Source organism: Falco peregrinus, chromosome 1 (assembly GCF_023634155.1).
Source record: "Falco peregrinus isolate bFalPer1 chromosome 1, bFalPer1.pri, whole genome shotgun sequence".
Classification (NCBI taxonomy): Eukaryota; Metazoa; Chordata; class Aves; order Falconiformes; family Falconidae; genus Falco; species Falco peregrinus.
The window spans coordinates 39,661,802-39,686,960 of record NC_073721.1 but is presented as its reverse complement, the minus strand read 5'-3'; the positions used below and the strand labels follow the sequence as shown (position 1 = coordinate 39,686,960).

General features: G+C 39.2%; 1 protein-coding gene across 1 annotated transcript; it reads left to right on the top strand.

Moving 5' to 3' along the window:
• The first annotated feature begins 8 nt into the window (after positions 1 to 8).
• On the top strand, positions 9 to 25,159 carry HELLS (helicase, lymphoid specific). The gene is made up of 22 exons (XM_027789496.2): positions 9 to 161; positions 430 to 551; positions 3,911 to 4,033; positions 5,462 to 5,521; positions 6,007 to 6,043; positions 6,129 to 6,193; positions 6,719 to 6,760; positions 7,532 to 7,756; positions 9,233 to 9,415; positions 9,638 to 9,781; positions 10,425 to 10,621; positions 11,319 to 11,415; positions 12,330 to 12,491; positions 13,008 to 13,150; positions 14,820 to 14,958; positions 16,371 to 16,454; positions 16,537 to 16,656; positions 18,415 to 18,531; positions 19,453 to 19,612; positions 22,574 to 22,670; positions 22,872 to 22,948; positions 24,632 to 25,159. The coding sequence occupies exons 1-22, from the start codon at positions 146 to 148 to the stop codon at positions 24,697 to 24,699; spliced, it is 2,478 nt and encodes an 825-aa protein (XP_027645297.2). The 5' UTR covers positions 9 to 145; the 3' UTR covers positions 24,700 to 25,159.

The window sequence follows — 25,159 nt, the reverse complement described above, 5'->3', positions numbered from 1 at the left end:
TTGGCTAGCGCGCGGTTTTTGATCTCGCGAGGCGGGCGGGCCCCGCGCGGGGAGGCCGCGAGCGCGGGAGCTAGTAGGGAAGGGCTGCTCGTGCTGTACCGCCTCGCGCCCAACGGCCCCGGCGCGCGCCGTGCCGGCCTGGAATATGGCCAGCAGCGGCGGTGAGGCCCGGGGGGCGGTGAGGGCCCCGGGGGATGGTCATGGCCCGGGGGTGGTCAGCGCCGGGGGGTGAGGGCCCTGGGGGAGTGGTCAGGGCCCAGGGGGGATGAAGGCCTAGGGGTCTCGAGGGGCGGCGGTGAGGGCATGGGCGGTGAGGGCCCCGGGGTGAGGCACTGGGGGGCAGCGGTGAGGGCATGAGTGGTGGGGGCCGGGGTGAGGTGCCCGGGGACCGGCGGTGGGGTGCCAGAAGTAACCGTGCGGTCACTGCAGAAGCGTTGGGCGCGGAGATGGGGGAGCAGGCGGAGGCGGCGGTGATCACACCGGCTATGCTGAGGGAGGAGGAGCAGCTGGAGGCGGCGGGGCTGGAGAAGGAGCGGCAGATGCTGCAGAAGGTGAGGGGCGGCCCCCCCCCCGGGCAGTGGGGTCTGTCTGGGGCCGTTCGTCCGCCCGTATGCGGGCCGGGGCCGCGTGTCGCACACCTCCTCTGGTGTCAAAACAAACAAGCCTGAGGAGAAGCTGTTAAAAGTTCAGGCGGTGGCTGTGATTCGCAAGCGCCTTTGATCATCCACGGGAGGCTGTTTGGGTTTTTGGCGTGGTTTTTGTTTTTTTGTTTGTTTTTTACGTTAGGCATTTAAGTTTGCAATGAGAAGACTGCCTCTTTACTTTTGTTGTTCCGAGCCTAAAAATCTAAGATACCATGCCTTTAAAGTAAAGCTAATTTCAGAAAGGCTAGTAAGTTCACAATCTTTTGAATTTCTATTTGAAATATTAAAGGCAAGACTTTTTTGTTCGCAGTTTCTGTATGCATATATCTGGCTGCTTTTCTTCTTTTTCCTCCTTAATTTATTAAAAAAAAAAACCACAACAAAAAACAAGCACCAAACAGACGACCCGAGTAGATGACCTCTGCAGGACAGTTCTATAAATCCCATTTATCCTTTCCAGAAATAAGTACAGTTAAGCCTTTCTTTTAGTAGCAGGTAAAGTTATAGTTTGTGGAGCTACTGTATCAAGGAAGCAGCTTAGCTTAAAATGCCTAGCCAAAAAGGATGGGTTTATTCCAGTCGTTCCTCATGTCTGCTCTCCTGCTCTTCTATGCATGCAGTTGTGTGGGCACCCCTAAATTGAGGGGAGTGGGAGCTGCTTGAGTTGGCATTGCTGCCAGGAGAAATGTACCTGTAATACTACTGAGAGCTGATGTTTGGTTTGTGTACTTCCGTTTGCTTATGTTGCAGGAAATATAGATTGCCTCAAGGAAATGATACATCACTAACATAAAATGACATAATCATTACTACATTTCATGTCTCTTGCTGTGAAAATTTTCATAGGTTGATATTAAGCATTGGTTGATACTAACCGATCTTTTGGAGAGAACGTGAAAACATGATGCTTCTAGGTGTGGGCTGATAAAAATTATCAAGGTGGCAGAATGCTATATAAGGTATTGTATTTCAGGCATGACTCCAGTTTTGCTCTTGTGGGAGTTGTATTCTTAACTAATGCTATTACTCATAATACTCGAGAAATCATTTTCAGTGGGTTTTTTTCCTGTCTTAAAAATTTAAGCATTGTTCTAAGGACATGAAAAATACAATTTTGAAGGCCTAGGAACTAATTTTAATTCCTCTTTTCACTGAGGAAAGTTGTGATTTATAAAAGTACGCTTTCAGGCTGCAGCGTTTTGTGATGCTGTAGTTAGAAAATAATACTTTATCATTCCAGAAGCTTCATAATAATTTTCCTTGCAAACAGTAAGTCATGACAGAGCCTATACAAACTTCTTTTCAGGTATTCCTTGATCAGACTTGAAAATGAAAATTTGGAGGCAATGCTTTTGGAGGGTAAGGAGGAAACCCTTGCAGAGCAAATTATCCCATTGCACAGGAAGTATTGAGAAAAGGACTTGGTGTATTTCTTTCACAACCAACTACCTCTGTAACAATGCTATAATGTGAATAGGGCTGGTTGTTTTCTTTTTAATTTTGTCTGTTTCTTGAGAATCCACAGAAACCTTCTAGTAAGGGTATCACTTGATTGTCCTGCATGCTTCTGTCACACTTTTTCTATGCAATGTGGAGCCAGTCAGGCCAAGGGAAATTAGTTATGTCGTTAAACCTAGGCTTATTGGCATCTAGGGGCAGTTGATGTTCTTGAAGCTTCTGGGTTTCTTATGCTTGTCACTTCGGTGAACCCCCTGCCAGGTGATTTGTACAGCAGTTCAGCAAAGGAGTCACTTGTTCTCTCTGTGGGCTGATGGCAAAATACCACTCCATAAATATATAAGAATGTAGTGATGAAAAAGATTATTTTGGGTTTTTTTACCTTTTCAGTCAAAAAGAGGGAAACACCTCCACTTTCTTGAGGCTTGAAGGTTTGAGTCAAAGGGCAAAGCGGAAAAATTATAAGAGTTCAATGCTGTTTGTATTCTTTGAATTTTCTTTTTTCCCCATGAAGTTCTCCCACTGGTCAAAGGGAGCAGTCCTTCGGACTGACCAGTTAATGGGAGGATGCCATGCTCACTCCAGTAAAAAGTGAGCAATGGCAACTTTCTGAATGAAGTAGTTTAGTTTTGATTATATTGTCTCTTGGCATTGCCATCAAGGGTTGATCTTTCTGAGCTCAGGCGCTTTTCATCTGAAGGATAAAAACTGGATTGGGGAGAGCGGAAGCGAGCAAAAACTGTACGGATAATCACAAGAAGGCAATCTCTTTCCCCAGAGAACTTGTGGAGATAGGTCTTGCCCTTGTAAAAGAACACAGTGAGAGCTACTTGATAAGAATGGATTAATACTTGTGAAAAATAAAGGTGTGATATCTGGGGGAAACATGCTCCCCCTCTGCTGTGTCACACAGTTTGTCCCATGATTCAGCTAATATCCCTTTTTCCCTGCCTGTTAGTCTGTTTAGTTTCAGAAGACTCCCTTACCTTTCTGTCTTAATGTGCCCTTCCCCCAGTGTTTCTTCTGAAAGCAATGGCATAGATAAGAATCTTGTGAAGCTCTGCATCTCACCTTTCTCCTTTTTCTCTTGAAGATGCTAATTTATATCTCAGTCTAACAGGCGGATGTTAGATGAATATGGAAGGATGAATGCTTTTTGAATTTTAAAGAGTAATTTGCAAACTTGAAGTGCATGGCTTTGACTAATCTAACAGAAATGACTTTCAAAAGCATGTGGGGATTTTGTAGCCAAAGCAAGCAGCAGCCACCGTCTTCACATTGGGTGTTGACTTGGCCTCTGTAAATTAGGCATGATGGTTTTGTAGCTGTCTGAATAGCTTCTTCCTAATGAAAACCGGTACCTTTGTGCAAATGGCACATGGAGGATTCCTGGCTAATACTTTGGAAACTGCTGCATTTTGCTAGGTAGGTTTTTTTTTTTTCCTCCCAAATTTTGCAGGCTGTAAATAAATTTAAGTTTCATTTTGCTCTAAATCTACAGATTTGAATTGAGACACCTTTGAGCCCTTGAATGCCCTGTGCGTATTGTACTGGCAGTGTGTGTTGCAGAGTTCTATTTACATATGCAAGTGAATGCAATGCTCAGTTACTTTCATCTTGCAGTACTTCATAGGTACATGCAGGTCCATACGCTCACAAATCATAGATTTATAATGACTGGAAAGGAAGGGGTGTATGTGTGTGTGAGAGAGACAACGATATTTATCCTGTAGAAGAACCCTTCGCAGTATTAGAAGTGTTAGCTCTGAAGCATCTATAAATACTTGACATCTCTTTTTATTGGCCAGGCTTGCACTTCTTGGGACCGGGAGTCAAGTGAAATGCGCTATAAGAGGCTTCAACATTTGCTTGAAAAAAGCAACATCTATTCCAAATTCTTGCTAACTAAAATGGAACAGCAGCAACTAGAGGTAGGTGTATTCTTGTCTACAGTGGGGATTCTTAAGAAGGGCTGCCATCTGTTTGGTTTTTGGTGGTGGTTTGGGTTTTTTTTTCCATCCAGCTGTTTGAATTGAAGTAAAAGTGCTGGAAAGATTACAGTAATAACATGGAAATCTACTGAAACTACTGCCAGGGGGTGAAGTGGTGCTTTTTTCAGAATTTGTTCTATAAATTAATAGATAAATGAGACTGAAATGAGCATGAATTTTAATTTAAAGTTGCAGTGTAAAGGTGGCATATCTTTACATTTCTTTACATATCATACATGATATCTTTACAGTTCTTCTGTTGGCCCGAGTACTAGGAAGAGAAAATAAATTTTATTTCTTACTCATAATATTTAAGGGAGCTAGAAAACCTGGAGGGAAGATAGAAGATGCAAAGAATTGGCAAATAGGAAGTTGTGCAGTCTGTGTTAAGTACTGAAGGCTGAGCATGAGGCTTGTCTTCAACAATGCTAACATAGGCCTCCTTCGAACAAATTTATAAATTACAGTGATCTGAGGCCATGCTGTTGCCAAATGAGCTTCTATAAAATCATGTGTTTTCCATTTTTAATCCATGGGCTGCTGAGTTTATATCTAGCTTTATCTTTACTTTCTTAACTGTACCTGTATGGACACGCTTGTAAGAGTTGACACTTAAGAGAGGGGGAGATTCTTAGGAAAAGATTCAGGGCAGCGATGTTCTTGGAAAAGTGACACTGTCAAACTGCAGAAACCTCCTTTCTAAAACACTTCCCTAGTTTAACTGTGAGCTCAACTTTGTAGTTGCTGCATTGATAGCATGCATGTTTCAGTACTAAGTATTGCTCTGTCTAGTAAATAGCAAGGTATTTTGTCTCATTTTCCAGGGTCCTTCTGCTTTCAGCAAGTAGAAAATAGTAGAAGGAATGAAAAATCTTAAATTCTTCAAGACATGAAAGCACTTCTTTCTTGAAGGCATTGTAAGCTACTGAACATTGCTTTCTGTTCTGCAATGAACAAAGTAGAAATTGTTCATATATATTATGTAGGTGTTAAAGGGGAGGTGGATACATGGAAAACTTAGCTCAGTAGATGTGTTCTCTAAGGTGTTTGCAGTTAGGACTATTTCTGTTGGAGTCTTTCTAAATTACTGTATTTAAGTGTTTAAAGTATTCACTGACAGGCAGTTCAGAGCAGTTGCACTTTCTTGTCTGAGTTTTGCTTTTATCATTTTAAGCTATGTCAGAATAGAGGTTTTTAATAAGGTTGCAAAAACAAAGTCTTTAGAGTACACAGAACTCTTACCAATATAATCTGCTTGTTATCACTTCTATAATGGGTAGTTCTCTTGTGGATGTTATTGAAAGGTAAAGGTATATGGGGTTTTTGTTTGTTTTGGTTGGTGATTGGATTTTTGTTTGTTTTTTTTAGGAACAGAGAAGGAAAGAGAAATTGGAAAGAAAGAGAGAGATGATGTTAAAATCTGCCAAGGTAAGACTAGCTATTTTATGCAACTTTCTGAGTAAAGTCTGACAAATTACAATGTCAATTTTGATCAAGGTAGGTAAACTAAGTAAGTTAGATTAGCTGGTATGTGACTTGCAGGTTCTATCTAGTATATCATATTTATTTTAATCATAATAAGAGTGTTTAAAAGTGCTTAAAATTGTACTCCATGACAGTCATCTTAAGGAGAGTTTGTGACTAATCTATACTAAAGAAAATGGCTTGAATGGTTGAAAAGATGGGTTTTTTTTGTTTTAGCAAGGATTGTTTATTCAGCCAAAATGCTGAATAAGTAATAAAAAGGATAAGCAGGATTTTTTTTACTGTATATTTTAAAAAGTGCTTAATTGAAAGCTTTGCTTAGCACTTTTAGTAAGGCAGTGGTTTCAGGCTGATTACATCTTTGTATCTGTGTCCTGGTACTTATAGATGCACATGATGATGAACCTCTTCCTATGTTTATTTTCTAGGGTCAAAATCCAGTTGATGGTAAAGAAGAGAAATTGGGTAATGTGTTAGGCTTTATTTCTTGTCAGTACTGGTGTTTCTTTAATGTCTGATTTACTGTAGAAACTCAAATTATATCTTACAGGTGCAAAAAAGAAGAGAGGGAGAGAAGATGGGACATACAACATTTCAGAAATTATGTCCAAAGAGGTAGGCCATAACTATAAATAGACTTGTCTGGATTTTTGTAGCACAAATTTTAACTGGTGAGGCAATCGCTGTGAGACATCTGTATTTTAGAGCAACACATTCTTGTACATTGCCATCAGGGATTATCAACCAACAGCCAAAAGTAGTCTGTCTGTACCATAGGACTTTCTTCCATCAAAGGTCTATGTAACAAGCAGTGTTGTCAGACCTATAGAATTGAAATGCTGGGGTAGGGTTTTTTTGCACCTCTTTTTTTTTTTTTGTTTGTTTTTGGAGTCTTTAGGGAGGCAAGCAAGCTGTGAAGAGACTGCATTGCCAGCTGAGTTTTCAGTTACCCTTTGTAATTTGAGTACATCCTCTGGTGTGTGGTCTTGTTTAGAGTCACTTGTATGATTAATGATATTGTATGAAAAGATTTTTAAAGTATGTCTGGATTCTTCAGTTAAAAGATCTTATTAAATACAAATTGTAGTAATCTTTAAGGTTGAAAAGCACATAAGCATAGTTTTTTTTCTTTGTTTCCAGGAAATATTATCAGTGGCAAAGAAAAGTAAAGTGGAAAATCAGGTACGTTGGCACGTGTTATTGCAGTTTAAGTGTGTTAAGCCCAAAGGGAGGGAGGGGTTTTTGTACTTTATAGTATATCCTTAAACTTTTCCTGTAAATAAACATCTCTGCTAGATATTGAAGTCCTAAATTAGTTCTTTTTGGAAATCAGAGGTGAAAATTTCTGATTTACTTTTTTTTTTTAAACACTGAATTTGAATGTATTTATACTTCATAGAACACCTATAGTTTCAAAAATAAAGGAAATAAGACTTTACTGAAAATATTTGTGCTGGTATATGAGACTGAGACATAGTCATTCTTAAGCATCTGAGTGTGGGGATAACGGGTGTGGTCTCTTGCTTCTGCTGTAGTTTAAAAGCTACATGCACGGTAGGCATTTTTTTCCACCATTCTCTAGAATCTGCCTACAGAAGGGAAATAGCCACGTTAAATGCAAAGTGCTGTGAGGAAGGTTTTAAGTCTGCTTTTATGGCTAGAAAATTATAAGCCAAATGGCTTTAGTAGCTATCACTGCTCTCTAGTTCTGAAGGAGTAAAGAATGTATATAAGGCATTGAAATTTTGCATGTTAACATCTACCTACATAGTAACATTAATCCTAAAATCCTAGAAATTCTACTCTTGAATTGACAGTTACTCAAAATAAGTCTTTGTGTTAGGGGCTGGCGTACTTTGCTGCACACTAAGACTGGTGTAAATTGGGCAAATGTATGTCTTAGTGGGACTTTGACGTGCATTCCACTTGTGGTCCTTGAACTTCCCTCTATAGGATGAAAGCTCCTCAGGCAACCTGTGTCCAGAAGACCTGCAGAAAAATGGAGATTCAAATAGCATCATCAAGGATAGATTGTGTCAAGCTGTACGACACAGTGCCAAGCAATTCCTTGATCCAGTACGGAAATTTAATGGACAACCAGTGCCTTTTCAGCAGCCAAAGATTTTTACTGGTGGTGTGATGAGGTGGTACCAAGTGGAAGGCATGGAGTGGCTAAGGGTATGAAGTGATTGTTAATGAAATTGAATCTGTTGCTGATTGGGAACAGAAATGGAGGGGAAGAGACACTAGATGTCTGTGATCATAGTTGGTACAGGGAAGGTGAAGAAGAGAGAGATGGTTCTTTATGATTTCTCATGATACAAGAATCTGGTGTTACAAAAAAATCGTCAAAGCAGCAGATGCAATGTTTCAGCATGGGGAAGATACCCGTGTTTGTAAACATTCCTTTGGACTTTCTCGTTGGTGTTCTCCATCTGTCCTTTCTCTGTCTGTTTTCTTGTTCAGCTTAACTGTCATTTCAGCCTCTTCTTGGAAATACTTTGTGAAAGCAGGACTATGTATACTACTAAGGGACAGTCTTAATATATTTTTCTCTTGAGGGCTTGACTACCTAGTCTGTAGATGTTTGAAAGACCCACTACCTTGCAGGCCTGACACAGACAAGTTTTCTGTTCTCTGTATCTTGAAATCTAACTAGTGATATTAACATAGTATTTTTTAAATGTTTTGTCTTTAGCCTTTGAAATAAAAAACTAAAGAAACTTGCCATAAAAGTTGCCCACTTTAACTTGTATCTGTTTTTGCTAGCAAGCCAGATTAGAACAACTTTGCTCTTTAATCAGCAGAGCCAGGCAGAACTAATTTTCATTTTGCTACTGATCTCATATTTATTTCCTTTGGGTTTTTTCTTTCTTTTTTTTTTTTTTTCTTCCCCACAAGCATATGTATCCTGTTCTGACAGGTTTAGGCTGATCTCACAAGCGAGTGCCGCTAAACTTGCTCACTTTCTTCTGTCACTGGGAAGTGCCTAGGGAAGACTGGCCTCTTCTGGGGCCGGGGGAAGCAGCTTCCTTGGTTGGGCCCTCAGTTATAACAACCTTTTTTAAGAGTCTTTGTGAATAGTAGAGAGAGTAGCTGAACAGCACTTCTGTGTCTTCCTTTCTGCTCTTTTGTGAGGGGTTGCTCTGTCACTTGTCAGAATAATGGGCAGTGTCTGCACAAAGAACTTTGACTGGAGCATGTGGCTGTGTTCCTATGGTGAAGTAGCTGTGCCTGCAGAAGCTACTTGAATAGATAAAACTGAAACAGGAAAATAACTTGGGTCTTTTAGAGGGGGGAGCTAAGGAAATTCTGTGGAGCTGGAAAGAAGTAAAATTTTTGGATAGTGTGAGCAGTACTTGCAGTTCAAGTGCCTTTTGATATAGCACGCATTTACATCCTTTCCTTTAATATTCTGCATTTTTGCGCCCTAGTCAGGCACTTAATTGGCTAGAAATGCATGCAGCTATGTATGAATGTATGTGGCTTACAAGATGCTTGTATTTATTTTCATAGTGGAGAAAATCATCCTCATCTGCAATATAAAATGTGCCTAGTAGAGAGTTTCCACAGGTGCTGCATTCCTAAAGATGTCTGTTGTTCCTAAGGTGTGTTGGTTATTTTGCATTTACACTTCTTTTTCTGTGTATGCAGATGCTTTGGGAAAATGGTATTAATGGTATTTTAGCTGATGAAATGGGGCTGGGAAAGACGATCCAGTGTATTGCGACAATAGCACTGATGGTGGAGCGAGGAGTCCCTGGTCCATTCTTAGTATGTGGTCCTTTGTCTACTCTTCCAAATTGGATGTCTGAATTCAAGAGATTTACTCCAGAGGTAAAAGAAATTAAGATTTTTCTTTTTCTTCCTTAGGTTTAAAAGAACAAACTGTTTAATTCTTATTCTAATTCTTTGCCTTGAAACTTTATATATAGAGTATCAGTTTAATTGTAGTTGTTTATGTGGTTACTACACAATGCATGACATTATCTGTAGTACCTTCTGTTTAGGTTTAAATTGGCTTAATTCACCTGACTTCTAAACCTGGGTTTTTTTCAGATTCCGCTAATGCTGTATCATGGAGCTCAGCAGGAACGTCGTAAACTGGTTCGTAAAATTCATGGGCGACAAGGATCACTACAAATCCATCCTGTGGTCATTACTTCCTTTGAAATAGCAATGCGAGACAGAAACGTGCTACAGGTATCTTAAATTCTCTTGAAAGCCCTAGGATGGGTGGAATAATAGCAATGCTTTTGAATTCAGAAAAAAAAACACCAACCAAACAAAAAACCAAACCAAACCCAAAAAACCCCGCACCAACAAAAAGCTGGATACTGCCTGTACAATGAGTGTCATACTGTACCATTTGTATTGGCATTCATTTCTGTTTTCTTGGTAGCAGCAGCTCTGGAATTTTATGCTTAAGAAGTTATATCGGAACACTATCCAAAAAGTAAAGTAAGCAGATAGCTACATTTTTTTTTCTTTTCTTTTTCTTTCCATTACTTCTCTGTAGGTGATGGTTGAGGAAGGCTCAGAGTAAAAGCTATACTTAGTGTAGAAATATCATAGTTAACATGAGAAAGGTTGTTTCAGTGAGATGAGTTTCTTGTAGAAGTTTTACTGTAGTCACCTAAGCTTTCTAAATGCAGTCACCATGAAACAGATCTATGGCATTAACTGTTTGGGCTCTGTTCTTCTAGTCTGGCAAAGTGAGGAACAGCAGTAAATAGAATCTTTGTGATGAGCAGTATCAGAGTCTTATTAGTGCCATTTACCTCATCTGGCACATGTTTTAATGAAGTAAAGCTCTTATTTACTGAAATACCCTTTCATTTTGTAGCACTGCTTCTGGAAATACCTGATAGTAGATGAAGGCCACAGGATTAAAAACATGAACTGCCGTCTTATCAGAGAATTGAAACAATTTAATGCAGACAATAAACTTCTGTTAACCGGTACTCCCCTGCAAAACAACTTGGCAGAACTTTGGTCATTGCTTAACTTCCTGTTGCCAGATGTGTTTGATGATTTGAAAAGGTAGGTTGCAATCTGATGGAGAAAACTATTCTGGTTTGTCCTGTTTGCGCGTTATTGTAACTTTTTAATTATTAAACTTGTATCAGCATGTGAGGAGCTGTTTTATGGTATGGTTATACTTCAGTATGGCTAATTGGTAGTGAAGGCTTTGCAATATGTCTTGCCTTCACACTTACCTGCTTCAGAAAAGAATAAAGGAATTGTCAGCTCTGTGGATAGTGGAAGCTGAGCTCTGAGCTAACACATGAGCATTTGCAGGGAGAGACGTTTGTCTAATCTTAAGTGCCTGGGTGATGCTTGAGATTCTTTAGGGTGCTGGAGAAAGTGAAGCTGGTAGGCATGGGTTCTGTGGGAAATAGATCCTTTTCTGAAGCAGTAAGGGGTCACGTGGAAGAACATCACCAAAACAGTCTTTAGACTAATTTTGAAAAAAGTTATAGACTAGGTGGAATATAATAGATCACAGAGAATATTCCAAGTAATACAAGTATTTTTACCAATCACTTAAAACATGAAGCATCTGAATTGACAGGCATGTTTCAGAAACCTCTTGTTCACTGTTCACCTCTATTCATGATGGATATTAGTGCTTTGTTTTTCTTCAATTGCAGAATTAGAGAACAGTATGTTAAATAATGAAGAATAATAGCTATGAGTAAGCTATTCCTTTTTTTTTTTCTTTCCTTTGTTTTTATAGCTTTGAATCCTGGTTTGATATTACCACCATTACGGAAACTGCTGAAGATATTATTGCTAAAGAAAGGGAGCAAAACATCTTGCATATGCTGCATCAGGTTTTCACTTACTTTTTGTGTTGTTTTTTTCATGGTTTATTTCTAACATTGACCATTATTATGAAGCGTGTCAAAATCTTGTTTGTGGAGTTGAATTCTGGGCCTGAGGCTTTTATTGTGGCACTTCTGGACTTCCTTAGACTTGTAGGATTTTTTAGGGTTTACAGCACTTACAAATGCTGAAAGGAACGATGTACCTCTTTGGTAATGACTCATTTTTATTCTTGGAACTAAATTCAGTTTAGTCAAATTTGATTGAAGTTGCTTGCTTATTTAATGGGTACCTTTATTTTCTTGAAAGATAACTGAGGGAATTTATTTAACTTTTAGGTGTTGAACAGAATACCTTTTGACAAACTAGTTGTATAATGTGCCTGTGTAAAACCAAACTAACTCCAAAAACATTTTTTTTAAAGGAAGTGTGTGGAAGTAAATGTTAGCAGTACTATCATTTTCCCATCATGTTGATGGTGAGATACAAATTGTATATTCTAGATGCAATTCTTAATGACAACTTATTTTGATTAAAGATTTCGGGCTTTCCTGGAATAACTTAAGAAATACAAGCAAAATGAGATGTTTCATAATAAAATTCCTTTCAGTTAATGAAAATTATTTGAAAGGTCTCTGATGTAGTTACTACTGCATTCTTAGGAAACAATTCAAAATTTTTAAAATGTCAGTGGATATGTTTGAACACATGTATTACCAGCATGTGCATAGAAGTTTTGGAGTAGGCATCCATATTAAAAAAATGACATGTGGAACTCTGCAAATTAACTCCCTTGCTTTAAATTGTCAAAATAGCATTATGTCAGTAGACCTGTTTGTGTTCGGTTTTTGTTGGTTTTTTGTTTTGTAAAGTAGCCATGTTGAGAGCTTTGAATAACTAACGTATCTGTTCAACGTTTCAGATTCTGACACCTTTTTTGCTGAGGAGGCTGAAATCTGATGTTGCTCTTGAGGTTCCTCCTAAACGAGAAGTTGTGGTATATGCACCGCTGACAAAGAAGCAGGAAACTTTCTATACTGCCATTGTAAATCGCACCATTAGGAATCTGCTTGGAAATAATGAGGTATCTACTGATACAGATGTTAGGAATGTGCTTGCTGTTAATGGTTTTTAGGCAGAAACACATCGGTATTGCTTCATTGCCACTGTAACTAAACCAGCTTTTTGCTTAAATTTTTAGTCTGATCCTTTTGTTAGCTGTTTCAGTGACAGTTACTGTGGCTGGCCTCAGTGGGCACAGAGCTAACACAATATGAGTGTAAATATGTTCTTGATTACTTGTAGCTTGGGGGAAAATGAAGACAGTGTTCACAGAATTGACAGTTTCTGCTATTAAATCACTAAGGTACTGATGCAACTTCAAAAAATCAATCGGAAGCTTCCAAAATCTACAATTATAAACCTTTACTGTTTGGGCTGTATTTTCTACTTAGCAAAACTTACAGCTGCTGTAAGTAAATACTGCATGATGCATACTACTGAGACCGTTTCAGTATTGATTATTATTGGGTCAGCATAGGCCTTTGAATATCAAGCTGATCGCTTCTGCTGTTGATGGCAGTGTTATCATTTCCCACAGGAAGAAGTAGTTGAGTTGACTCCTACGGGCCGACCAAAACGCCGTAGTCGAAAACTGGTTGATTATTCTGAGGAACATAATGGTTCACCTGATGACTTGGAAAAATTGATCAGGAAAACGCAAGAGGAAGTAGAAAAAGAGAGGTGCCTGCCTTAAAAGATTCTTCTTTTTTTTAATTTATTATTATTATTCACTGAATGTCTCCCTCTTAGTTTGCTTCCAGAGCTTTGCTTATTCAAATTGATCAAGAAGAATGGCATTTCATAATTTGCTATGCTTGTAGCTTTATGATTTGATTCTCTGCTTTTACCTAATATTTGCTGGGTCATTATAGCAATGACTGGGTTGTACCATTACTCACAGACTCATTAGAGTTAACAGTTAACTGTGAGACATTTACTGTTAGACCCATGGCCTTTGTAAGATCTACCAATAAAATTGCTTCTTAAGTCCCTGTTTTCATTAGTCACAGTCTTAGGTAGGTCCTGTGATGATAGTGCTATTGATACTCCATGAAGAATTAAAATGTCCTAGTGTGAAATGGTAATTCCTTTGGGCTGTTGAAACATTTTGGTAGTGAAGAACTTTGGTTTTACCACAGTCTCAAGGTCTAGGACGGTGTTGGGTGTGAGCCAGGGAAGGAACTGCTTCTCTTAGTTGTTTGGTAGTTGAAATGTAATTGTAATAACTTGGTTCCTGGCTGCAGCTAGCCATGAGGACAAAGAGCTGAAGAGCTTGAATTATTGGTATGTTTTGCAGGCTTTGCAAGATTCAGGTAAACCTTTTGTCTCCAGTGTCCAATTACATTCACATATACATCTCTTTGACTCAATAACCCTGCTCATTGCAGAGGGATTGGACTAGATGATCTTAAAAGGTCCCTTCCAACCCAAACCATTCTAGGATCCTGTGAAAGACAGGACAAGGGATAATGCTGGTGTGCTAGCTGCAGTTAACTCCTATGTTTTTGTGGCTCAAGACTGGAGAAAAGGGAGGAGTAGTTTCCATGCTAGATTTTATAAAATACTTAAGCTGAGACCTGGAACCCAAATGGCCAGCATGGTTATTGTTGTTTTGGTGACAGGTATTGGTCACTTTCTGGTGATAAAGAACAGAGTTGAGATTCGGGACAGAGGGAGCTGAGGAATTACGTTCATTCTGGGGTTTGGCAAGGTCTGTTGGTGGCTCTGCATTGGTTGGGAGTCCCTTGGTGTAAGGAAAACCAGGTTAGTCTTCAGGGATGAAATGTATTTATTTTGCTAGTTTTTTATTATAGTCCAGTGTACTTTGCAAGAACAGACACTTAAATATGTTTGTATTAGTCTTATGGTATGCATGTATCCCTTATATTGGTGGCAGTACTTAGATGTGGAAGACCAAATAGCTGTATTCGTTGTGAATCCTGCAATGTGTATGTTTGGCCGAAAGAGGCTAGACAGAAAGCTGATTTCTGGAATAGCTTGTTTATTGTTCTGTAGGAGATCTGACCATTTGTTCCAGACACAGCTTGGTTCTGTTCCCTTTTCTGCTGGGTGACTTGCAGAAGTTGTTTGTTCCGTTTCTGGTTACTACTGACTACCCTCTTGTATTTTAAGCCAATAAGGGCAAACTCTTGTGCCTTCAGTGCCAAGTGTGGCACTAAAAGAAGTTTAGTCTGGTAATAGTTTTACTAACTATGAGGGATTTTGAGGCCATTTGATGCAGCACTTGCATCCATTGGTTGATTTTTGGTTATATTATTTTTTTTCTCCTCAGTATCTGTAGCATAAGGTGACACGTTCTGTACTAATAAGATGATGTTATCTTTTCAAGGCCAGTGGTAGAAGTGAGCATTCCCATGGATTCAGAGGTGAACCTCAAATTGCAGAATATTATGATGTTACTGAGGAAATGTTGTAATCACCCCTATCTTATTGAATATCCGTTGGACCCTGCTACTCAACAATTCAAGGTACATGTTTTAAAAAGATTATGAGAGAAAATTATTCCAGGCATTAAAAAGCAATAGACACTGAGCTGATGGCAGTAAAGAATGACCTTTTTAATGTATTTGGCACATGCCTCCCCAATGAATTCCAGCAGTGTACTGAATCATTTGAAGCTTCCTGCAGCAGCAGTTGCAGAAACCATTGAAGCTTTGTGCCCATTTAGCCTTTGCATAGTGGTGCCTTAGTGTTCTTCATTATGGCAGTGCTCACCCGCAGGGAGCAAAGTTACTGAATTTAACCAGTAGCTGGGTTCCTTTGACTCCAGGTGTTTTAGGATCTTGCCTCTAGCTCTCCTCACAAAGGTTAGTTTTCGAAACAAACTCACTGACTGGTTTGGTAAACTGTTTATGACACAAATTGCACGTATGCACTGTGGGAGTTGCAGTGGTAACTTTTAAGTGTGAGGTGTTGCAGGGCTGAACCAAGTATGAGAGTTGTCTGCTTGGAGAATACATAATCCTTTCTCTTCCTCAAAAGGGAAAAAATCCAAGTTGTATCTCAAAGGCCAGCTGGTAGTTTAATCTGCACAGAGTAGTTGGTGATACAGGGAAGTACGTAGTAATGTGAATTGAAGGAATCTTGAACAACTGGAAGTTGTTTGCACATTCTAAATGTAGGTTTGTGGGCATGTGTAGTCATGTTTCCTGTTCAGTGGCTAATAACAGATTTAGCTGCACTCAGGAGCAAGCTATTGAAGTTTATCAATGTAAAGTCAGTGCATAAAAAGCAGATAGCCCAGTCTGGGTGGTGAGGGGAAACTAGTTAACGTGTAGAAAATGCAGGCTGTTTGATGCTGCTTGCTGGAGCTAGTATCTGCTCAGGAGAATGGAAATATCGAGGTGGCTGCTGTATGGCTCAAACCTGAGAAGTTACTGCATCCCTGCTCTTAGATCGTAGCACGAATTAGATGAAAAACTCTTGAGCAAAAGAGGGGGCTAAGGTAGCAGTGTGGAAACTTGTTCTGTGAACTTTTGTCCCTTGGCTGATGTGTCCTAACTTGTTCGGCAGTGCTTCCTTACATCCAGCAGGGGGAGGCCTTGTGCATTAATGACAAGCTGGGAAAGAAACAGCAGTGCTTTTCCACTTGGAAAAATTAAAATCAACAAGTTTTTTGTTCTAGAAATGGGATGAAAACTAATTGGTGGTTCTGAAAATTATTCGGGCATATGAAATGGTGGGTCTTGATTTAGTTTCATCATGATTTAATTGATTCAATGTAGCTTGCTAAAATTAGTTTTGCTTTCAACCTTACAGCTGTTTAGTTAAAAAGATGGTACAAGCTTGTCTCTGTGCAGAGCTTTCAGACTGCTTTTGATGGTGCTTTTGAGTTGGGGAAACTTTTGATAACCCTCTAATACATGATCCCCTGTCCAAGGTTGATGAAGATCTAGTCAAGAATTCAGGCAAGTTTCTGCTCTTGGACCGAATGCTTCCAGAACTGAAGAAGAGAGGACATAAGGTAAAGCTGATGATTGGTAAGGTGCAATAGTTGTCTCCTTGGATTGAAAAAATGGTATTAAGGAATCTTCCTGGTTTTGTAGATTTTGCTGTTCTCACAAATGACTATGATGCTTGACATTTTGATGGATTACTGCTATCTGAGAAACTTCAAATTTAGTCGATTGGATGGCTCAATGTCCTACACGGAGAGAGAGGAAAATGTAAGTAGATGTACATGCCCTTTGAACGTGTGCTAGCAGATTCTGCTTGTTTCTGTGATACTGGGATGTGATTTCACACAGCATTTAGCGTTTAATAGGCAAAAGACATCTATGCTGAAAATTGACATCCTTGCTGCTGCTGCAGCTCAGAAATACTGAAGCAATGACGTGTTAATGACCAATATCTTGTGGTATGCCAAGAATGGTGGGTGCTCACCTACTCTGTTGCCCAAATATGAAGTATGTAATATACCTAGTTGTGGCAGATGCTAATCCAAGTTTTGTCCCTGCATGTATTGTTTCTTAGCATCCAGAATGTGATGGCAACATCTATTGGAGCATGCTGCAAGTGTAATGTCACATAAAGTAGATTTCCAGGAAATCAGTTTCTGGTACCTAGTGGGACAGCTGCAACTTCAGCCTGAAATTGCACACAGATTTGTTCCAGTGCAATCCTATGTTCTTGCATACTTGTAATGGTTTCAAATAACCACAAACTGCCTCACTGCTGAGGCATATATTTATCATGAAAAGCAGTCATGCAGGATGGTTCTGGAAGACCACCTTTATGAGGGCTTGCAGCTGTGTAAGAGAGCAGTGCATAGATGGAGGAGGTACATAGGATGTATCATGGGGATGTGCTGCAATTGACATCTGGTCTCCAAAATATGCACTAGTGTTTATGAAGATACAGAAAAACAGTGGCAGATGACAGATCATCTAGCTGAGACTATGCTTTCCTTTGTGCCATTTCTTTCTGTGCCACAGTGTGGCTGAGGAAGACCAGATCCCTAAACACTTAGGCTGCTACTGTTAGAGCTGATCCTTAAAAAGGAAAGGCTAACTAGCAGCATGTCAGCAAGCTATAATGACTTTTATTAAGCTGGTAAGATTTTGTACTGCCGGCTTGTGACGATTTTTAGGAGTCGGTTGTGTGTCTGCCATGGTGTGGTGTGGGGGCAGGATGAAGGAAGCCTTCTAGGTCACCAGTCTTAAGTTTGGCAAGGCTCTTCCCACCTCTGTGACTTGCTGGTGCTGCAGATGCTGATGTCCAGGAGACCCCAGAGGATATGGGGCTTTTAGAGAGCTTGGGTAGCTGCTTCCACCTGGCAGCAGTGGGGTGATGGTTTCTCTGCTGAGATCAAAGTCCTGAAAATGACTATGCAGCTCCAGTTTCCTACCAGCATGTGGGTGGTCAGACTAAGTAGACTAGGTTTTGACTGGTATTGTGGACTTGATAGGAGCTGTGCTGACACTTGGGAACATCTTGCAGTGAAAGCAGGCTAGATGCTGAGTAGGAGGCAGAAAGTTACTTTTAGTTTTTTGAAGTAAGAGGATGAAGTATACAGAGTGGCTGCAAGTTACAGCCAAGTTGGCATCAGTATTTTAGATTGTTGTGTGTGTCAAGAAGTAGATATGTTTTTAGGCTTTGCCAGCTTGGACTGTACCCACCTTGCTCATCACTGAATGGTAGGTTATGTGGCAGTGAATGTGATTTGGACCATACCTCACTAGAGTCATCTCCACTCTGTTAGACAACTTACTGACTGGAATCATCAGATAAAAAAATGCAGTTGCTTCACTCCTTGGTCTTGTCCTGTCCCAAATGCATGTAATATTTTTTAAATCCTTGGTTTGGCCTCTGACAGTGTGTGCTGCATTTTATCTGTCTTCATCTTTTTAAACACAGGTCTCAAAATATTAGATACATAGTATTTGATCCATCTGCTGGTTTTTAATACATCAATTCTCTTCCAGATGCATCAATTTAATACTGACTCTGAGGTCTTCCTGTTCTTAGTGAGTACAAGAGCTGGAGGCTTGGGCATCAACTTAACTGCAGCAGACACAGTTATCATATACGACAGTGACTGGGTATGTTGACACACTGTTAACCTAGTGATATGTGTCATAGTGTTTTCTCTGTTGGTGCTTTTGATGATCATTTACTATCCCATTATGGTATGGATTATTTCTGTAACTTTAATGAGGTGTTACCTGGAGATAATGTACAGTAGTGTATGCAAACATGTTATATATGAAATAATGCAGTGTCATTTGAAAAGTCATAGCTTACTGAATACAGAATTAGAGTTGGTTTCCAAATTAGCCTGTTTGCCCCCAAGTTACACCAAAAGCAGGAGGTTTTTTTCTGTTACTGTTAAAAATACATTTCCTTCTTTCAATTTATTATTTGAGTTTGAACATAGCTGGACCTTCTACAGGTTCGCTCTTCCAACTGCTGCTGTGTTAGTACCAGCCCCTAAGATTTCCTCCTTTGACTTGTCACATATGTGTTAGCTAGCTAGGATTCTGCTGTTCCTGCAAGTCTGGAGGTTGGGAAGAGGAAGAGAAATGGAAGGAAATGACTGAGGACCTTTGCATCTTCACTTCTATTTTAATAGACAGCTCTGCTGTTTTCCTGACTGTTCAGCTTCAGGAGAGCTAAAGCAGCTTCAAAAACAGCTGAAAACTTTTTAAATCCTTTTTTGTGTTCTCCAGCCAAAAAACCTCCACAAACCTGCAACTGACACCCTCGGGTAAATTTGTGATACAAAACATGTCCATCTGTTGCAAAGTGCAGCACTTAGAGCAGAAGTGGTCCTCCTGGTTGTGCTGCTACAGCAGAGCTTGTCATGGACAAGCAGGAGTAAAGAGATGCAGATTTCTCTTCATGGCTGCCCTGCTTATTGCTTCCACTCTAACTTCAAGAGCTCACTATTCAAAATGCTGCCTATGGTACAACTCATAAAAAAATGTTAATGGTATCGGTAACTTGTTTCTTTATCTGCTCAGAACCCTCAGTCGGATTTGCAGGCCCAAGACAGGTGTCACAGAATTGGCCAGACTAAGCCGGTGGTTGTTTATCGTCTTGTGACAGCAAATACTATTGACCAGAAGATTGTGGAGAGAGCTGCTGCCAAGAGGAAGCTGGAGAAGCTGATTATCCACAAAAGTTAGTATCTTTCTCTTCTGACTTGTAAGCATGTGTTGCTTCTTTAAATCTTGAGAGAAAACTTTTACTGCTCTGTTTGTGACTGCTCAGTATTTTTCCTTAAATGCGAAAAGCTTCATCCTCCCAACAAGTGGCTACATAGTATTACTTTCCAAAACGCCTTCTTAGACACCTTGTAGGTAACTTCCACAGCGAATTAAAGGAAAGCACTTCTACTATTTCTGGAATGTAGAAAGTAGTCATGTTATGACTACTGCTTTACTAGTAGGTAAGGAGAAAAGGGGAGTGATGAGAGACTGAGCCTACCTGGAAGAAATATAGGTAAAACCATTAAAGCTAAATTAAATGAACCAGAATATAAAAGGGAAAGCAGATAAACTGCAAGCAGTAAGTTTTTTTAAAAATTTAATTTATAACAGTTCTTCATTTGGAGCAGTATGCCTACCTAATAACATCTAGAGCAGTGTTCCGTGATGTGAAGCTTAGGGATAGATTTTTCCAGTTGCACTGGCAAACTTGCCTTGAGTAGGGAGTCTTCCTATTAAAATCAGTAAAATGGGTAAAGACTATACAACTGGTTTCTGGGAGTTTCCTACTAAACTTGGTTGAGACTGCAAATCCTAGAGCTGTAAAATCACTGTAAAAGATCTCAGCATCCTGTTTGCATCTGTCCTGCTGAAATGAAGAACAGTATGTTATAACCACAGTAGAGTAGTCCTGTTTAAAGTTAACCAAGTGCTGAATAGAACAATAGCCCTTGAATTTAGGTGCAGAACAATGGTGATTCTTCTTGTGTTCTTGATTATATAGCTGCTCATACTCAAAAGGCTGTAGAAAGTGAGTGAGGTCGAAGTGTCTCTTTAGAAGGTAATTTTTTCTTGTTTGGGTCCTATTGGAATCCTGCTCTGCCTTTGTGCTTATTCTGTTTGTGATATTTGGACAGTAGCTCCCTATAGCGTATTCCAAGCGTTAAGCTCACTTGACAAATACAATTTTTGTAACTTAGTGTGGGTGTCTGACAATAATTAGCCTTATATCAAACTTTAAAGGAGGTTAATAACTTCTTATAGTATATTAAGGAGGGGGGCAGCATTTTCATGTGGACATAAGGTGGGGAGAAAGGCCTAACCTGTAATAGACTGCGCAGTACACTGCTTGGCAAGCCTAAGCTGTGGTTTGCCTCTGGTTTTGGGTGATGTTTGTTAGATGTCTCCTTTATCCCAGCTTTAGCCTGTCTTTGTAATCTGTTTGCTGCTGCTTGGTGTGACTGCTGGGGCTGCTGTCTGACTCTTTGTAGGCATGTTAACGACAAGTTTAGGTAAGAAAAATTTGGTTTTTAATGATTTGGTTATGGTTCAACCTGAAGTTAAAACCAAAGTGGCAAGATGAGTGCACAAAACAGAATGGGCTCTAGCAGTAGATGACTGCCATACACTCACGTAGCAGCAGGAACTGGGACTAGTTGTACTGGAAGAAAGCTAAGTGTCAAACTGGGTCATGCCTTCAGTTTTGCAATAGTTGAAAGTCTATTTTGGTAGCTATTGGTGAGTCCTGTCTAAATCTTGCAGCTTAGGTAGGGGTGTCACCTCCGGGAACCTTTGGATTCACTGTAAATTTAAAGGTGATGTAATGGGTCCTGTTATTTTGAGTATCTAAAAAGTGTTAGAACTTTGGAGGAGTGAATGAGGAAGGGATAATACAAAGCTTACTTAAGTCAGACCTTTCAGTGGTGTGTAACCATGTAGGGTGTGTACGGCACAAGTACTGGAGCTTAAGAACTGGAATTTGTGGCAAAACAGAATGCTTTTTTGGCCTCAGCATGAGGGGTTACTCTTTCCGTCTTGTGCTTCTGTTTCATTGAAGAAAGTTGCCTAGGAAACAGTATGAGAACCCAGTGTGATTTTATATGAATTAGTAGATGTTAGACTAAGAGAAAGTAATGGATATAAACTTCTATTTAAAGTGTTAAGTGCTTGATAAGGTCTTCTGTTTTGGTTTTTTTTTTTTTTCCTCTGTGTCCCTATTATGGCAACCCAAGACCTGTGCAGCACTAATTCAGTGCCATATATAGTGTTTGAAAACTGAAAGGGGGAGACGGCGTTAAATAATGCATGACAGGACCTGGATCCTGTGTGCCACAGCCAGCCCTTGGAAGAAGATGGGAAAAGGTGTGGGGAGGACTTCTGAAACCAAGATATAGGAAAGAACAGCAGTGAGTGTGATGAAAGGGATTGATGAAGACTCATTAATAAAACGGGTACATGTGTTCATAAAAACAGGGGTAACTTGGTACAGAACAGTCAGCTTTACCTGTGTCCTTGAAATGTGCAAGACTGAGCTTGACTTCATCCATGATCTGCTTTAGTTAAGTAATAAACTTGTGAATTTTTTTTGAACACTTGGGCTGGCATCCAAATTTGTGCGTAGATAGGCACTGGCATAGTTTCTTCAAGAAACCAGCCTGTGTCAGGTACTATTTTGTCTTGTCTGTCCAGCCCGTTAAACTGAGGGATGTTCTCTCTGCAAACCACATACATATATTTCATGTATTTCCTACCTTGTGGTTAATACTGCTTACTTTGTTTTAATCAGCTTACAATACAAAGGGAAGAAACTTCATCTACCATCTAACTTTATTTAAAGTGGTTTTGCTGTAAGTAGAACTAAAGGCTTTTCTGCTCTGTGTGTGTGTGCATGTTGAATTGGTGTTTCAGTCAGTTCTTCTGCATACTACAGCTAGAAGGTGGAAGGCCTGCATGTTAACTCTTCATCTACCTCTGACTTTTTTCCCCATTTAAGTTGTTAAGTGTAAGGTGTGTTACCTGAGGGATAAAACCGTGAAATACAGCGTTAGTTTTCATGTGCAAGAGTAATTTGTTGGGATATGTGCATCCAGCATTGATTTAATCTACAAAATTTGTTCCTGTCTCTGTACTTTCTTAAAATTTCTCCTTTCTACAGATCAGTTTAAAGGTGGCAAATCTGGTCTAGCACAGTCAAAGAGCTGCCTGGACCCTCAGGAATTAATAGAATTACTGAAGTCCAGAGACTATGAGAGGTATGCATATTTCATGTTTTTTGGACCACGAGTTTGTAACTTGCAGCTGTCAATAGCTCTTTTGTCTTACAAAGTGGTATGTGGATCTTCATAGTGGAAAGAATGTCCTAGGGATTCTGCTATGTGGGAAAACTGACTTCTTTGCAATACTAACTGTAACATGCTTTTATCTGTATTGAGAGATTCTTTCTTTCTCAACAGGGAGATTAAAGGATCTAAAGAAAAAGTAATCAGTGATAAAGATCTACAGTTACTCTTGGATAGAAGTGATCTTATTGGTAAGTCAGTTTTCATCTGTGTTTTTTCTGTTGAACAGTAAATTCATATTTTGTAAGTCTTTATGTGGAGAAAGTTGCCACCGTTTCACTTCCCAACAGCTGTGTGGTGCATCTGAAGAAGGCCCCTTTGGCCCCTTTGCTGACACTTCAATAGGATTTGCTGAAGAAAAATAAAAGAACTTAAAAATATTCCAGAAAACCACATTCACACATAGTGTGCCTTGAGCATACAGGGCATGAAGAGCATAGATTAGGAGGTGTTCTGCAAAGGAACTTTCCCTGTGAGTTGCTGTAATTGATCAAAATAGAGATTGTTCTATCAAAATAGAGAATATTTCAGCAAACTTGTTTAAAAACCTATTTTGATACTATCATCATTCAAAATACAGCCTAACATTCTGAGAGGGAAAAAAATGAGCTTTTCAGAGTTACTATGGTTTGTCAGTCGGTCAAATATTTTTTAAAAAATATTTTTTTTTGGTTGTCTGCAAATTCTAGTGCTTGATCAGGCCAAGATATTATAAGAAAACCCAAACCCTTAACTCTTCTGAGAAAGGAAAAAATTCTTGTCCAGTTCATCTAAACAGTAGATTTTAATACGCTTCTTTTCCTTCATCATCTTTAGGAGAGATAAGCCTCAAAGCATAGATATAGAAAAAAATGACTTATTACAGATTTTAGAAATAAAAATGATAGCTAGCCTTAAATAAGCGAGATGTGTATAGTTCAAGTAAAATAACTTTGTCTTAGGAGAACTGTTGCTATACTTCAGAATTTTTTCCCTAAATTATCTAAAGAAAATGTTCTATAAAACTGCTTATTTCCATGGCAGGGGAGTTGGTACTAGATGATTTTCACAGTCCCTTCCAGCCCAAAACTTTCTATGATTTCAGTTAACTGATTGCTAATACAGAAAATGATTCTTGATGCACTGATAATATGGTATATTGCTATCTTTACAAGTTCAGGCTATGAAGGAGTCTGCTTGCTTCATTCAAGTTGGAGAAGATGCCACTTGTTCTGTGTTATTAGTGTGCATCGTATTTATAATGGTTGCTTATTCTTTTTCTGGGGAATACTAAGCAAAATTAGTATATTAAAATTGTTTAAAAATGATTATACAGAGATACTAGTCGAGCATTATGTACTGAATATTTACTGCAGCTAACACTTTAGAAATTGAAATGCCACCTCCCATCCCAGTAAGCCTTAATTATTAATTTTGATATAAAGACAGTACTTCTGCTTTAGTTTTAAATTCACTGGAAGGGGAACGTAGTGATCGTGAATGCTAGTTAGACAAGATGTAGGTCTTTGAATTTTAGAAAAGAATATTGCTTAGCACAGCCCTAACTTTCTGTGTCTTTCCCAGTAACTTCACAAAATAGGTTTACTGCATTCTGTTTCCTTTTCAAGAAAATAAGACTAATTCAGGCAGATTCTAAAACTGCTTACCTCCATTCAGACTTAGCCAGACCTATTGGATTTTTTTTCTTGAAGTGTACGACTGAAAATATTTTCAAGCACAAATTTTTAGCAGCAAATTGTTGAAGGAGCAAGGTGATCTAATCAACTTCCTTTCCAAATCTAAACAAAAATGCATGTGACTTTTTTATGTCTGCAATAATAAGGTTGCAGACACTTCAGCTGTAATTGTTGATGTTTGTTTTGTTTTAATCCTAGATCAAATGAAGACCTCCGAGAAAATGAAAAAAGAAAAAATGGGTGTCTTCAAGGTCCTAGAAGAATAGTCAGATCCCAATGCAGAATGCGTGTTTTAATGTGCAAATGCAGCCTGTAGTCTTACAGGACAAATGTATGGCTGAATCACATCTTCAAGTGTCACTTACACATGCTGACTTTCTTTAAGGCCTGTTCAAATCCCTTGTGTTCTTTCAGTGAACTTTAACACTTTCTGCAGTATAGTGCAGGTGATAGTTTCATGCAGCTTTGGTAGGCTCTCAAAGAATTAAGAAAATGAGAATGTTTCACATTTACAGCTAGCTCTTGTGATCACTGGTAAAAACTGGCAAATTAGTGCTTAAAAAAATCTTCCCGTGGAAGTCCTAAAATACTGGGGTTTAATTTTGTGTCAGTTATGGTTTTATTTGGAAGGGAAAGAACATGTGCCTTTGTTACAGCCAATTGTGTAGCTTCTGGTTTTAACTTCTGCAAATTATTTTGATTAAATAAATGTCTGGTTTGTCTTAA

Coding starts and splice junctions, on each gene's coding strand:
- HELLS (XM_027789496.2), top strand. Junction 5,522..6,006: donor TGATGTTAAAATCTGCCAAG/GTAAGACTAGCT, acceptor TTTATTTTCTAG/GGTCAAAATCCAGTTGATGG. Junction 16,455..16,536: donor TGAAGAAGAGAGGACATAAG/GTAAAGCTGATG, acceptor CTGGTTTTGTAG/ATTTTGCTGTTCTCACAAAT.